The 13,849-nt window shown below is 40.7% G+C and overlaps 1 protein-coding gene across 2 annotated transcripts in view; it reads right to left on the bottom strand.

Annotated features, from left to right (window-relative positions):
- Nucleotides 1-13,849, bottom strand: part of LOC130917414 (spectrin beta chain, non-erythrocytic 4-like) — a 113,351-nt gene that overhangs the window by 95,957 nt on the left and 3,545 nt on the right. For both annotated transcript variants that reach the window (XM_057838795.1, XM_057838796.1), the window contains exons 2-3: nt 11,406-11,565; nt 7,623-7,774 (exon numbers count right to left, since the gene is read on the bottom strand). In XM_057838795.1, the coding sequence (XP_057694778.1) occupies nt 7,623-7,774; nt 11,406-11,550 (297 nt within the window). In that variant the 5' untranslated portion in view covers nt 11,551-11,565. The remainder of the gene's footprint in view (nt 1-7,622; nt 7,775-11,405; nt 11,566-13,849) is intronic.

The raw sequence follows: 13,849 nt of genomic DNA on the forward strand, positions 1-13,849 counted from the left end.
AAATTTTACGCTAGATGCACAAAAATTGTCATGATTGTTTGTATTCTCAGTTCATTTTCCTGTATTCAGCACCTGATTGAGCCAGCTGGGCGGGGTAACGTGACACACCTGTGCTGCATTAGGAAGGCTCAATATTTAAGGAAGCCTGTCACCATCTGCAATGTCACCATCTGCAAGTGTCGGATTATTGCTTGCTACTTGCCTTGCTTACCGCCTGTGTGTTCATCGTCAGCCTTCGAGTTTCCCGACGTTCTACGGTCGTATTTTGTTTTGGTCATCTTTACGTTAATGCTCTTTTGGGCTTTGTAGTTAGATTCTTGTACTCTGTTATATTCATGCATTCTAGCGTGCTCTCTTAGTTGTATTCGTTAAACTCACGTTTGTTAGCGTGCTCTCTTAGTTGTACTTGTTAAACTCGCGTTTGTTAGCGTGCTCCCTTTGTTGTACTTATTAAATACAAACATTTACTCTACTGATCTCCTGGTCTGTGTTTTGGATCCACATTAACGGCTTGCCGTTCATAACAAAAATTACCAAATGCAGAGATAATCACCTATATTTTCAGGATCAATAGCAATATTTAAGTTATGGCCCAAAATAGCAACTTATTTTTTTGTTTAGTTTGTTTTCAACAGCTAATAAATCACTCAATTTTCACATCAGAAACTTAATACTTGAGGAAAGCATGCAGAATCATCTTAATTTTACTCAACAAAAGCAAAATTTGCATTTTTCTATATACAATTACAACTTATTTAGGTTGAATTCCGATGTTTCTACTGCCTCAGCAAGGAGGCACGTCTTGCCGGCTATCTGGCCCATGTCGTTTTTAGATTGAGATGTTACATAAAATAAAACACTTAAAAGGCAAATTTTTTTGTATGGACGCAGAAATGTCTAAATTACTACATTTTTGCCAAAAAACAGGCAGTTAGCTGAAAATAATCTGATCATTTGAATGTAAAATTACACTACTGTGTATGGATACAACATGGCAGCTATCACACAACAAAGAGCTTTTTAAGTTGAATATTCTTGTATATAAATGCGTACATCCCGGAATTTCTATAGAAGAGAACATAGAACAGTCTAGGTTCTTGGTTAAAAGAAAAAAAAGGGCAGTTATTCATTTTACGTGAATATTTCAAGCTAAAACTACGCTATTGTTTAAATCCAACGTGGCGGCCATCACAAAACAAAGAACTGTTTAAGTTGAAAATTCTTGTAAATAAATGCGTACATCCCGGAATTTCTATAGATATGAATATAGAACAGTCTAGATTCTTGGTTAAAAGCAGAAAAACAAGCAGTTATTATTTATCGTATGTAAATATTTCGAGCAATACTTACGCAAATTTATTCCATGCATTTTTTTCCACAACGTTTCAAAGTGCTTGCACGGATCTATTTTATACAATAATTAACTTGAATCTTCAACCATATCACTCTTAAGACACGCCTGCCTGCTTGTACGCAGTAAAACATTCGTCCTTTTTCCACCTAAATCCGGTGTTCGACGAAGCGTGTTTGAGTTTATCACAAGTGAAATGCTCTGCCTGGTTTGCCCCCCAACGGCAAGGCGTGGCGTAATGTTTGTGGGAGATGTCTTGTCAACTGATGGTGAAGTCTAGGCCATAATGTTGTTTTTCAGCACAATGAGATTTTACAGAATAAAAACCATTTTTCACAAAGGATTTTTTTATAATGTCTTTTTCCACATTGGCCTTTTTATTTCCTAATGTCATTTTCCAGGACAATAAAGTAAGTAAAGTAAGTTTTTGGCTGGATTGTGGAGTCTGGTTAGCGTTGTTGGCATTTGGTAGCGTCGATAAACTGCTAGGTAAACTTCCAGAAATCATATCATCAAAAACACACTGCTGCTGAAAACCTTGCTCGGGCTGAGGAAAGGGACTTTCATTACTATCCAAATGATTTATCCAACTCCGACTTATTTAGTATCTCTGAATGTGACTTTCCTCCGGCAGCCACTCTGTCTCAAACGTGTGAAACAAGTGGCGCCCCAAGGCCTCCCAGCATGTAAAAGACCAGCCAATATGGATTTGATCGACAAAACACAATTCATCGTGCTGGAAAACACTATTATTGTGCTGAAAAATGACATTATAAAATATAAAGGCTAGTGTGGAAAATAAAAAATACTTGAAAAATGCTTTTACAGCGGGGCAAATAAGTATTTAGTCAACCACTAATTGTGCAAGTTCTCACACTTGAAAATATTAAAGAGGCCTGTAATTGTCAACATGGTTAAACCTCAACCATGAGAGACAGAATATGGAAAAAAAAACAGAAAATCACATTGTTTGATTTTTAAATAATTTATTTGCAAATCATGGTGGAAAATAAGAATTTGATCAATACCAAAAGTTCATCTTAATACTTTGTTATGTACCATTTGTCGGCAATAACGGAGGCCAAACGTTTTCTGTAACTCTTCACAAGCTTTTCACACAGTGTTGCTGGTAAGTCCCATTCCCATTCCTCCATGCAGATCTCCTCTAGGGCAGTGATGTTATGGGGCTGTCGTTGGGCAACACGGACTTTCAACTCCCTCCGCAGGTTTTCTATGGGGTTGAGACTGGCTAGGCGACTCCAGGACCTTGAAATGCTTCTTAAGAAGCCACTCCTTTTTTGCTTTTGCTGTGTGTTTGGGAATCATTGTCATGCTGAAAGACCCAGCCACGTCTCATCTTCAATGCCCTTGCAGATGGAAAGAGATTTTCACTCAAAATCTCTCGATACATGGCCCCATTCATTCTTTCCTTTACACTGATCAGTCGTCCTGGTCCCTTTGCAGAAAAACAGCCCCAAAGCATGATGTTTCCACCCCCATGCTTCACTGTGGGTATGGTGCAATTCAGTATTCTTTTTCCTCCAAACAAGAGAACCTGTGTTTCTACCAAAAAGTTCTATTTTGGTTTCATCTGACCATAACACATTCTCCCAGTCCTCTTCTGGATCATCCAAACTCTCTCTAGCGAACCGCAGATGGGCCTGGACGTGTACTTTCTTTAGCAGGGGGACACGTCTGGCAGTGCAGGATTTGAGTCCCTGGTGGCGCATTGTGTTACTGATAGTAGCCTTTGTTACTGTGGTCCCAGCTCTCTGTAGGTCATTCACTAGGTCCCCCCGTGTGGTTCTGGGATTTTTGCTCACCGTTCGTGTTATCATTTTGACGCCACGGGGTGAGGAGGGAGTTGAAAGTCTGTGTTGCCCAATGACAGCCCTAAAACATCACTGCTCTAGAGGAGATCTGCATGGAGGAATGGGCCAAAATACCAGCAACAGTGTGTGAAAAGCTTGTGAAGAGTTACAGAAAACGTTTGGCCTCCGTTATTGCCAACAAAGGGTACGTAACAAAGTATTGAGATGAACTTTTGATATAGACCAAATACTTATTTTCCACCATGATTTGCAAATAAATTCTTTAAAAATCAAACAATGTGATTTTCTGGGGGGGGGGGGTTCCACATTCTGTCTCTCATGGTTGAGGTTTTCCCATGTTGACAATTACAGCCCTCTCTAATATTTTCTAACTTGCACAATTAGTGGTTGACTAAATACTTATTTGCCCCACTGTATCTTGTATCTTATTAGGGCCCGAGCACTAGACGTGCGAAGGCCCTATTGTAATGCAAAGGATTATTATTATTATTATTATTATTATTATTATTATTATTAGGGCCCGAGCACTAAGCGTGCGAAGGCCCTATTGTTTTGCAAAGGATTTTTTTTTTTTTTTTTTTTTATTTATTTTTTTTTTTTCAGGGCAAATGAAAACGGCCAATTTGGAGGCCTGAACATGCACGAAAAGTCACCAAAATTTGCACATACGTCCGAAAAATTGTAAAATTCGATAATTTTGCAACGTTGCAAAAAAATACAACAAAATGGCTCAGTGGCGCCCCCTTGAAATTTTAAAATTGGCCTATAACATTAGGGTATGTCAGCGTAGAGCAATGAAATTTGGGGGGTCTATACCTTGTCCAAAACCGCTCCAAAAAAGCATTTACACGCATATTCCAAACCCAACAGGAAATCGGTTATTTTGGCTCAAATATGAAATTTTTATCGATTCACAGGGTGCACATTTGAGACCTTTTCGCCGAGGGAGTTAGTTGGATCATCTTCAAAATTGGTGAGACTGTTCAGGAGACATATGAAATCTTAAGTTTTGAAAATGGTGCGTTTTCATTCACGGGTCTGACCTGGGCGTGGTGCCAAAGTCGACCATTTTTTCGGCAAAATGACAAATTCAGTAAATGACTAATAGTTCCTTGACACAACGTTCAATCTTTTTCATATTTGGCATGTATGTGTGGTATCCCACCCTTAACACGAGTGCATTGAAATATTACCCATTAGGTCTAGCGCCCCCTAGTGAGAACAGGAAATGCCTTTTTTTACGAGACAGGTTCCTCCTCCAAGGGAAAAAAATCTGTTGACCTCAAACCTGCATCAGGGGAGCCTTAAGACCTGTGTTCAGGTGCCTGATGAAAAATATTGAGGTTTCGTTGAGGCGGAGGGGTCCAAACAGGAAAGTGAAAATGAACGTCAACAATTTGTCACGCAAAAAACTTTGAACAGTCATAACTCGGCAGATATACAACATATCTGCGCCAAACTTCCCGTGTTTGTTGAGAGTCATACCCTGAATGTTCTTGTAGGGGTCATTTGCATCAACTCTACAGTGCCAACTAGTGGCGACAGAAAGAAGTTTTAAAAAAGGCCTTTCCTATTGGGTTTTTTCAACATAGAGCAAGGAAATTTGGGGAGTAGATACCTTATGCAAAACTGCTCCAAAAAGTCTCTTGCACCCGTATTCCAAATCCAACAGGAAATCGGGTATTTTGGATCGAATGTGAAATTTTCATGGGTTCACAGTAGGAGTTTACATTTGGAGGCTTGAATATGCACAAAAACTCGTAAAAATTTGCACATACATGCGGCTTTGGATAACGTTCGATAATTTTGCAATGTTACGAAAAAATGTAACAAAATGCCTCAGTGGCGCCCCCTTGAATTTTTCAAAAAGGCGTTTCCTATTAGGTTTTTTTAACATAGAGTGATGAAATTTGGGGAGTCGATACCTTGTGCAAAACTGCTCCAAAAAGTCTCTTGCACCCGTATTCCAAATCCAACAGGAAATCGGGTATTTTGGATCGAATGTGAAATTTTTATCGGTTCACAGTAGGAGTTTACATTTGGAGGCTTGAACATGCACGAAAACTCACAAAAATTTGGACATACATGCGGCTTTGCATAACGTTCAATAATCTTGCAACGTTACGAAAACATGTAACAAAATGGCTCACTGGCGCCCCCTTGAAATTTTCAAAAAGGCCTCTCTATTTAGGTTTTTTCAACGTAGAAGGATGAAATTCGGAGAGTCGATACCTTGTACAAAACTGCTCCAAAAAGTCTCTTGCATGTGTATTCCAAACCCAACAGGAAATCGGGTATTTTGGATTGAATATGAAATTTTTATCGATTTACAGTGTGCACATTTTACACCTTGGCATCTAGGGAATTAGTTTGATCATTCTCAAAATTGGCGAGACTGTTCATGAGGCACATGAAATCTTAAGTTATCAAAATGGTGTGTTTTCATTCACGGGCCTGACATGGGCGGGGTGCCAAAGTCGGCCATTTTTTCGCCAAAACACCGAATTCGGAAAATGACTGATAACTCCCTCATACAACCTTCAATCTATTTTAAATCTGGCATGTGTGTGAGGTATACCAGCCTGAGCAGGACTGGATTGAAAATTTACCATTTGTGCCTGGCGCCTCCTAGTGGGAACAGGAAATGCCCTTTTTTACTGGACACACTCCTCCTCTAAAGGGAAAAAATCAATCTACCTCAAACCTGCATAAGGGAAGCCTTAAGACCTGTCTTCAGGTGCCTGATGAAGAATATTGAAGTTTCGTTCAAGCGGAGGGGTCCAAACAGCAAAGTGAAAATGACTGTCATCAATTTTTCTCTCCAAAAACTTTGAACAGTCATAACTCGGCAGATATACAACATATCTGCGCCAAACTTCCCGTGCTTGTTGAGAGTCATACCCTGAAGGGCCTTGTAGGGGTCATTTGCATCAACCCTACAGCGCCAACTAGTGGCAATAGAAAGTCACTCGTTTTTCCAATACATGTCCAGTTCTTTTCAGGTTGGTCATTGTAGTTTCAAGACCTATTAAAATACTTATTTACGGCACATGTCCACGTGTCTCTATCTGTTGCCGTGACGACCCTTTGTTCGCCATTTAAAGGAAATATTTTTTTTCAGAGACTCAGGCAGCTTATAGAGCCACAATATTTGGCACACTTGGTCGAATTGGCCCAGTTAGAAGATTAATTTGGTTTTGAATAAGGGCTTGGCTGCACATCTCAGTAGTTGCTCCTTTTTTGTAGTACTCTCTCCAATAGGGTTTTTTATCTCTTGGGTGTGGTAATGTAAATAGGCGACTTTCGTGCATGTTAGGTTCTAATGAGATGATTAGAGAGGAGGATCTGCCACCACCCTGACCTGCACACAGTCCGAGTTGCGTGACGTCCGAGTTGCGCTAGATTGCGAGGGCCCGTTCAGTCCTGCTTGCAGGCCTAGTTCATATTGATATTAACTTATTTTACAATTTAAGGGTCATATTACGTAATTTGTCTGTTATTTATCAAGTTGGTATTTATTCTAGGGCTGTCAAAATTATCGCGTTAACGAGCGGTAATTAATTTTTTAAATTAATCACGTTAAAATATTTGACGCAATTAACGCACATGTCCCGCTCAGACAGTATTCTGCCTTTTGGTAAGTTTAACAGCAAGGTTTTTTTGTGCTGTCTAACAGCGAACTCTTGGGGTCGCTTTGCGACATGGTTTATTGCTTTCTTGCCAGTTCAATATGGCTGCACGACGTCTCGGGCTGACGCCTATGTTGTAATGTTGTGCTTATATGATCCTTGGACAAGATTTGTCCGTAAGTATGGTTGTCGTAAAGAATGTACATATTATGTTAGTAAGCGAAATGTTATATTTTTTGTATGAGACGCTTTTTGTTTATGTTTAGTGAACCTGTATAGCGAGCTAAGCTAACGTTGTTGCTAATGCAATGCTTGTGTACTTTTTTGTTGTAGTTTCACTACGGTCTAAAGAGGACAATGGTTTGAGGCCATTTTATTAATGAATCAGACGAAAAAGGAAGAAGTCTGATTATTAAGGCGTCGTTCACTAGCTGTCTAGCTTTTGAAAAAGTAGACGCTTCGGAGTGAGGACAGCATAGACAGATTTAAATGACAGTGGAGTGAAATGCCCACTACAGTCCTTATGTACCGAATGTTAAATGTATATATCCATCTTGTGTCTTATCTTTCCATTCCAACAAATTATTTTACAGAATATATATATATATAATTTACAGAAAAATATGGCATATTTTATAGATGGTTTGAATTGCGATTAATTGCGATTAATTATGATTAATTAATTTTTAAGCTGTAATTAACTCGATTAAAAGTTTTAATCGTTTGACAGCCCTAATTTATTTCAAACTGTTTTTATTCATTTTGAGGTTCCATACTCTACTTTAGCATGGCAAATTCTTGGGCTCTCACCAGCAGCTCTCCGCTGAGGACCTCCAGTAGCCGCGTGAGCATGTAGCCATCACGCAGGTCATTGTAGAGGTCCGAGATGCGGCAGGAAACTCGGGACAGGTGGGAATTAACCCACTTGGTGAACGTCTTCTTCTGGACGGCGTCGCGCTCCTCTGATAGGATTTAGAGAAAAAAAGGTTTTAGGACAGGAAATAGTCCTCAGTGTGGGGAGGAATAGAACATTCAAAGAGATAGGCCATTATTGAACAAACAAATAACTCAATACTTTTAATTTTTTTTTTTTTATTCTGATCTAGAAAATTAACTATCCTCTTCGGGCCATTTTTGAAAACTGATTTTTAACGTTTCCATAATTGCATTTTTCATTGATGGTGTTTTTTTATGGTTCAATGGTTTTGATTTAGTTTTTATAAATTTTACAATTTAAAACCGAATATATTGATTGTGGCGTGTTTTTATTGGTATACTTCATGCTTTAATATTTCATTTTGCTTTTCATAAAATGTAAAATTTTAATTGAGTAGTGTGCATATTTCACTAACACCCCCCCGCCCAAACAAAAAACAACAACAGCAACAGCTACACAATGTTTTATTACCCCTGAGGTTGGTGCAAGAAAAATGTTTCAGATTTTGCTCGGTGTCAAGAGAAATAACCTAAGTCCAAATCCAGGGCTCCAGACTAACATTTTTTACAACGAGCACAGTGGCCCCTAACTTAAAATTTTAGGGGCGCAACCAGAAGATTCATGGGTGCACACTGTAAATCGACATGCAAGGTTTTCCCCTAATTTTCTATCGTTAACCGATAAATACTTTTATAATAAATGCATAAAACTACAAATTTATGAATCTATATTTTATTCTCAGTTCTGACAACGAGTATACTGCTTCTAAATTAGGCATGGCAATTTTTTGGGGGGGAGAACCAGCTGTAACATGGATGTGGATTGTCCCATTCATGACAAAAAAATTAATTTATGTGAAAAATAAGCAGAATCTAAAGTCGTGGGTCTAAGTAAATGTGTGATCTTAACCGTGCTTTGTCAGCCAGGTGAACTCTCCAAGCCATTCATCCCGAAAATTGAATTTTCTCCCTTTTCTCGCCGGACTTATTACCTCCGTCGGCCTCCTTTGAAACAATGCCGACGGGTTTGTTGGAAAGAAAGTAGCCACTTAAACCCCTTTCACATATGCCTGAACACCATTTAATCCCAGGATTTAAACAGGCAGCCCTTGTAAGTGAAAGCAATTTCCTGGTTCGACTGACACAGAGAATACGCAGGGATTTCACGGGTCTTAGTATAATGACCGGGAATTTCCCGGGACGAGCTGTATGTGAAAGCAAGCGTTAAGTTCCTGGGTCACAGAGCAATGGCTGATGACGTAAATATCATGGCGGGCCAATCGTCACTTCCTCTTTCTTCGCAGTAAGACGAAAAGCAGTAAACAAACATCACAATTATCAACATAGCAAGCTGGAAATGGTTAAATTAATCTGAAAACATAATAAATTGCTACTGGATCATAGAGAGTCCAAAGTCCATCTTTGGAAATGTGTGCCCGCAACTGAGGAAACAAGGTTGTACCTCAAAGCACAAAACAACAGAGGGATGCGCTCAAGGGTTATTAAATACAAACAAAAATACACGCGATCGCGGAAACGGGGAAAAAACACGATGGATCCGTGACAGTAGGTCGACGGGGATTAATAATACTAACCTAAGCGGTAGGCGGAGAGCCGACAAGACAACAAAACAAATACACTCAAATACCAGCACAACGTAGGGGATTCAAAACAAGGGCAGTAGACGAACAACCTAGCAAATGTACGAAATTCGAGCGTACATGAGAGCGCCAGTGGGCAACACAGGACAAGTCTGTGAAAGTGTCCAACCCGCATTATTCCCGGGATATCGCTACATGCGTGAAAGCAACGACGCGAGTAAATCCCGCGTCACCTTACACGGGAATTTACCGGGATAAGTTTGCAAAAAAAAAAGGGGGACCGGAGGGTGTGTTCCAATTATAGAGGCATCACACTCCTCACTCCTCAAAGTCTATTCGATAGTGCTGAAGAGGAGGTTCCTTTGGGAAGTCAAATCTCGGTTTCAGGAGGAGCAGTGTGGTTTTCGTCCCGACCGTGGAACAGTGGACCAGTTCTACACCCTCGGCAGGTTCCTTGAGGGTGCATGGGAGTTTGCTCAACCAGTCTACATGTGTTTTGTGGATTTGGCGACTCGTCCCACCGTGTGCCTTGGGGAGTCCTGTGGGGGGTGCTCCGGGAGTATGGGGTACTGAGCCCCTTGGTAAGGGCTGTTCGGTCCCTGTATGACCGGTGTCATAGTTTGGTCCACATTTCTGGCAGTAAGTCAAATTCTTTCCCAGTGAGGGTTGGACTACGCCAAGGCTGCCCTTTGTCACTGTTTTTTTTCATAATTTTTATGGATAGGATTTCTAGGCGCCGAAGCATTGAGGGTGTCGGGTTTGGTGGCCTCAGCATTGCATCTCTGCTTTTTGCAGATGATGTGGTGCTGTTGGCTTCATCAAGCAGTGACCTCCAACTTTAACCGGAGCGGTTCGCAGCCGAGTGTGTTTGGATGATGATCAGAACCTCCAAATCTGAGACCATGGTCCTCAGCCGGAAAAGGGTGGCGTGCCCTCTCCGGGTTGGGGATGAAATCCTGCCCCAAGTGGAGGAGTTCAAGTATCTTAGGGTAGTGTTCACGAGTGAGGGTAGGACTGAGCGCGAGATCGACAGGCCAATCAGTGGAGCGTCTGCAGTGATGCGGACTCTGCACCGGTCCGCAGCGGCGAAAAAAGAGCTGAACCGAAAGGCGAAGCTCTCGATTTACCAGTCGATCTAAGTTGCTACCCTCAACTATGCTCACGAGCTGTGAGTCGTGACCGAAAGAACAAGATCCCGGATACAGGCGGCCAAAATGAGTTTCCTCCGCAGGGTGTCCGGGCTCTCCCTTAGAGATAGGGTGAGAAGCCTGGTCATCCGGGAGGGACTTGACGTTGAGCCGCTATTGGTCTGTGTTGAGAGAAGCCAGTTGAGTTGGCTCGGGCATCTGGTTCGGATGTCTCTTGGACGCCTCCCTGGAGAGGTTTTTCCGGGCATGTCCCACCGGCGGGAGGCCCTGGGGATGACCCAGAACAAGCTGGAGAGACCATGTCTCTCGGCTGGCCTGGTAACACCTTGGGATCCCGCCGGAGGAGCTGGTTGTAGTGGCTGGGAAGAGGGAAGTCTGGGCTTCCCTGCTAAAGCTGCTTCCCCTGCGACCTGACCACGGATTAAGCGGCAGATGATGGATGGATGGATGGATGGATGGATGGATGGATGTTTGTGAAAGGGGCTTTATTGTTCTTTTCGCCATAGTTCGCATGCGCTCAAGTCCTGGAAAGTTTTCCCGCTACCCCTAATTATAACCCGCTCCACACCTCGCCCACCTCCGCATTCTTTTTCTTCTGTTGTTTTTTCCCTTTGCAAACCATCTTGTTACATTACTGCCAAGTAGTGGATTTAACTGTGAAGGAGTTTATCAGCAACAAAAATAAACAACAACAAAAACCCTGCAATGTTGCTGGTCACGCATTTGAGAGTAGATTAAAAAAAAATACTCATACTGGCTCTAATTTTAATAGCAAAATGCACCCATTTGGTCGTAGTCTGGAGACCTGAAATCATCCTTGAATAATGCAGTTTAAATCTGTTCTACTTTTCCTTTACTTTAAGGCCCTATAGCTGAGTTTAAGTGTAATGTATAACACTTTCAATTACCTGCCAGGGCTTTGATTCGGGAGCATTCAAATAACTTTGCGCTGGTGCACTCCGTTTCCCAAAATGCCGAGCTGACAGGCCGGTTGTTGTTGTTGAGCTGGCGCTGGGCGTCGGCGTTGTCCAGGTCGGGCGAGGCATTCGCCATCGCGTCCCCGACGCCCTACAACATCCATCCACAAACATACACGTAACACATTATTTATTGCACTAAACAAAAGTGCATAAAATGCCCATAGTTAGATGTATAAAGTTTTGCAAGAAGTGCCACATATAACTCTGGTAAACAATTAGAGTAAAGACCAAAACCGGGAATAAACTGTGTAAAATGGTAAATATAATATCTAAAGTGAACCTCGGACTTAAAGACTTGTAGGCTCTAATAAGCCACAATTGTTCTGTTTTACTAAATTATGTTATTAGAAGCACATAAAATATTGCCATTGATTTAAAAATCTATAGTATTTAGTACATTGTTTTGACCTACGGAGGGCGCCATGTTTTACGCGCACAATCGACCCTCGGGGTGATGACGTAGTTTGTCACTGTCAATAGACGAACACTACCGGTCTTCTGCAATTCCTTCTACGCGGAGAGAAATCCTAAACATGCGCACATCGGTTAAAAGCGGCAAGTACTTACTATTTGTTTTTATTGACTCTTTTATTACCTTTTCATTGCCTCAAAATGCTTTTCCCATGTGTTTCCTTCTCATACTTTTAAGCATTGTGTGCAGATTGTTCATCTGTTGACCACGTTAGTCACGTAGCGTATTTAAACCACCCTTATTTGATATTACTCTATTCAAGTATTTTCTTAAGGCATTTTTATGACGTTCCAACTGTATGCCTCTAAAACAAAAAACAAGCTGAAAGCACACAGTAGTACTTTGGGTGTCAAATTCGCCTCTTGTAGATGTTTCGCCGGTGTAGCATATTTTGGCAGAACACCAGGTTTGTCATACTCTCGTCTCGTCTCATCTAGTCTCTCCTGTTATTTTTGCTTTTGCTGCTCGTTTTGTGAAATATCGACAGTGCTGTCATGCTCATTCATGTTTCTCCCGGGTTCAAATTGGAAAAGTAGAAACAACGACATGTTTATGTAGGTAATGAGTGACATTGTGGAATTACGGCAGGCGGCAGCGTAACCAAGTGACGTCACCGCCCTGCGATGTCAACAACAACAGCGACCTACTAGTTAAACTAATTTTACACATCGTATAAAAACGAAAAAAATCAAGAGTGGTTTTAATATCAAATTATTTCAACTCACAATAACATTTTTCTTTTAAGAACACAAGTCTTTCTATCCGTGGATCCCTTTAAGAGATACGTATATCACAGTCTGTCTGACACAACACCTCCTGTCACCCTTGCACTGAACATTTAGCTGCCTTCTTATGATAGATATACAATTGTTTACTTTAAACAGAGAGCACAAAATAGACTCGTACAATGGGCCACATGCTGCTTCACAACACATACACACAGTCAGGAAGTCATATCATGAAAGACAGAGTGAGACAGCTGCCAGAATTAATCAGTCACATTTTTCCTCTCAGGCATGTTCCCCCTTTTCCACCCGAGTCCTTATCAAAACTGTCACACGTTCTTCGAAAACATCAAAAGATGAAAACTAGATGACGCACACACCCGACTTGACCAGCAGCTGGCCCATAAGAGTATTGAGCTTGTGGCGCATCAAATCAGAATGTGTGAAGAATATGAGCTTATTTCGTTTTTTTAATGTACTTCCAAGGCCTTGTAAACTGTATAACGGTTGCTGCCAAAACCCCGAATTACAAATAGATAACTTATTAGCTCCATGTAAACATGCTCTGTATTGGAAATGGCTAAAAGGACAATATACTACTAATTTTGTGCGCTAAAATGGCACCAGGTGCCCTTACAAAAGCTAACTAAGCTTCTCTGTCATTGAAATGCTAATGACTTTGAGGTTCCACATGGACTCATAAACCACAATGGCTGACATTATTTCATGAATATGTACATTATCCCATTTACACAAATTACACTTAATACTAATTGCTGCTTGCCAAAGAAGGCATCAGGTTTCCAATAAATGACGAGTTATGTAAGAAGCTAGCACTGCTTGATAGTGCTAATGCAAAACTGTAAGGCTCTATGTTTGATCATCTAAAAGCTCAAACTGTTTTTAGTGCAAGTGACTATTTTTGGTAATTCAAAAAAAAATGTGGCATCCACATATACGTGTATATCAATTTTTTTTTGTAAGTAATGTTTGTTCTACACATTTTATAAATGAATAAACAAAATTATAAATGTACAAAAATATTAATAACCATAAAGTGGCCCCCATAACACTCTAAAGTTGATAAATAACAGATAAAATAGCATTAATAGCTAATTTTTTAAAAAGCTCCCTTTTTGTTTGCAATTTAAAAAATAAATGAAATAAAAATTGAA

The sequence above is a fragment of the Corythoichthys intestinalis genome, chromosome 6, assembly GCF_030265065.1.
Source record: "Corythoichthys intestinalis isolate RoL2023-P3 chromosome 6, ASM3026506v1, whole genome shotgun sequence".
NCBI lineage: Eukaryota > Metazoa > Chordata > Actinopteri > Syngnathiformes > Syngnathidae > Corythoichthys > Corythoichthys intestinalis.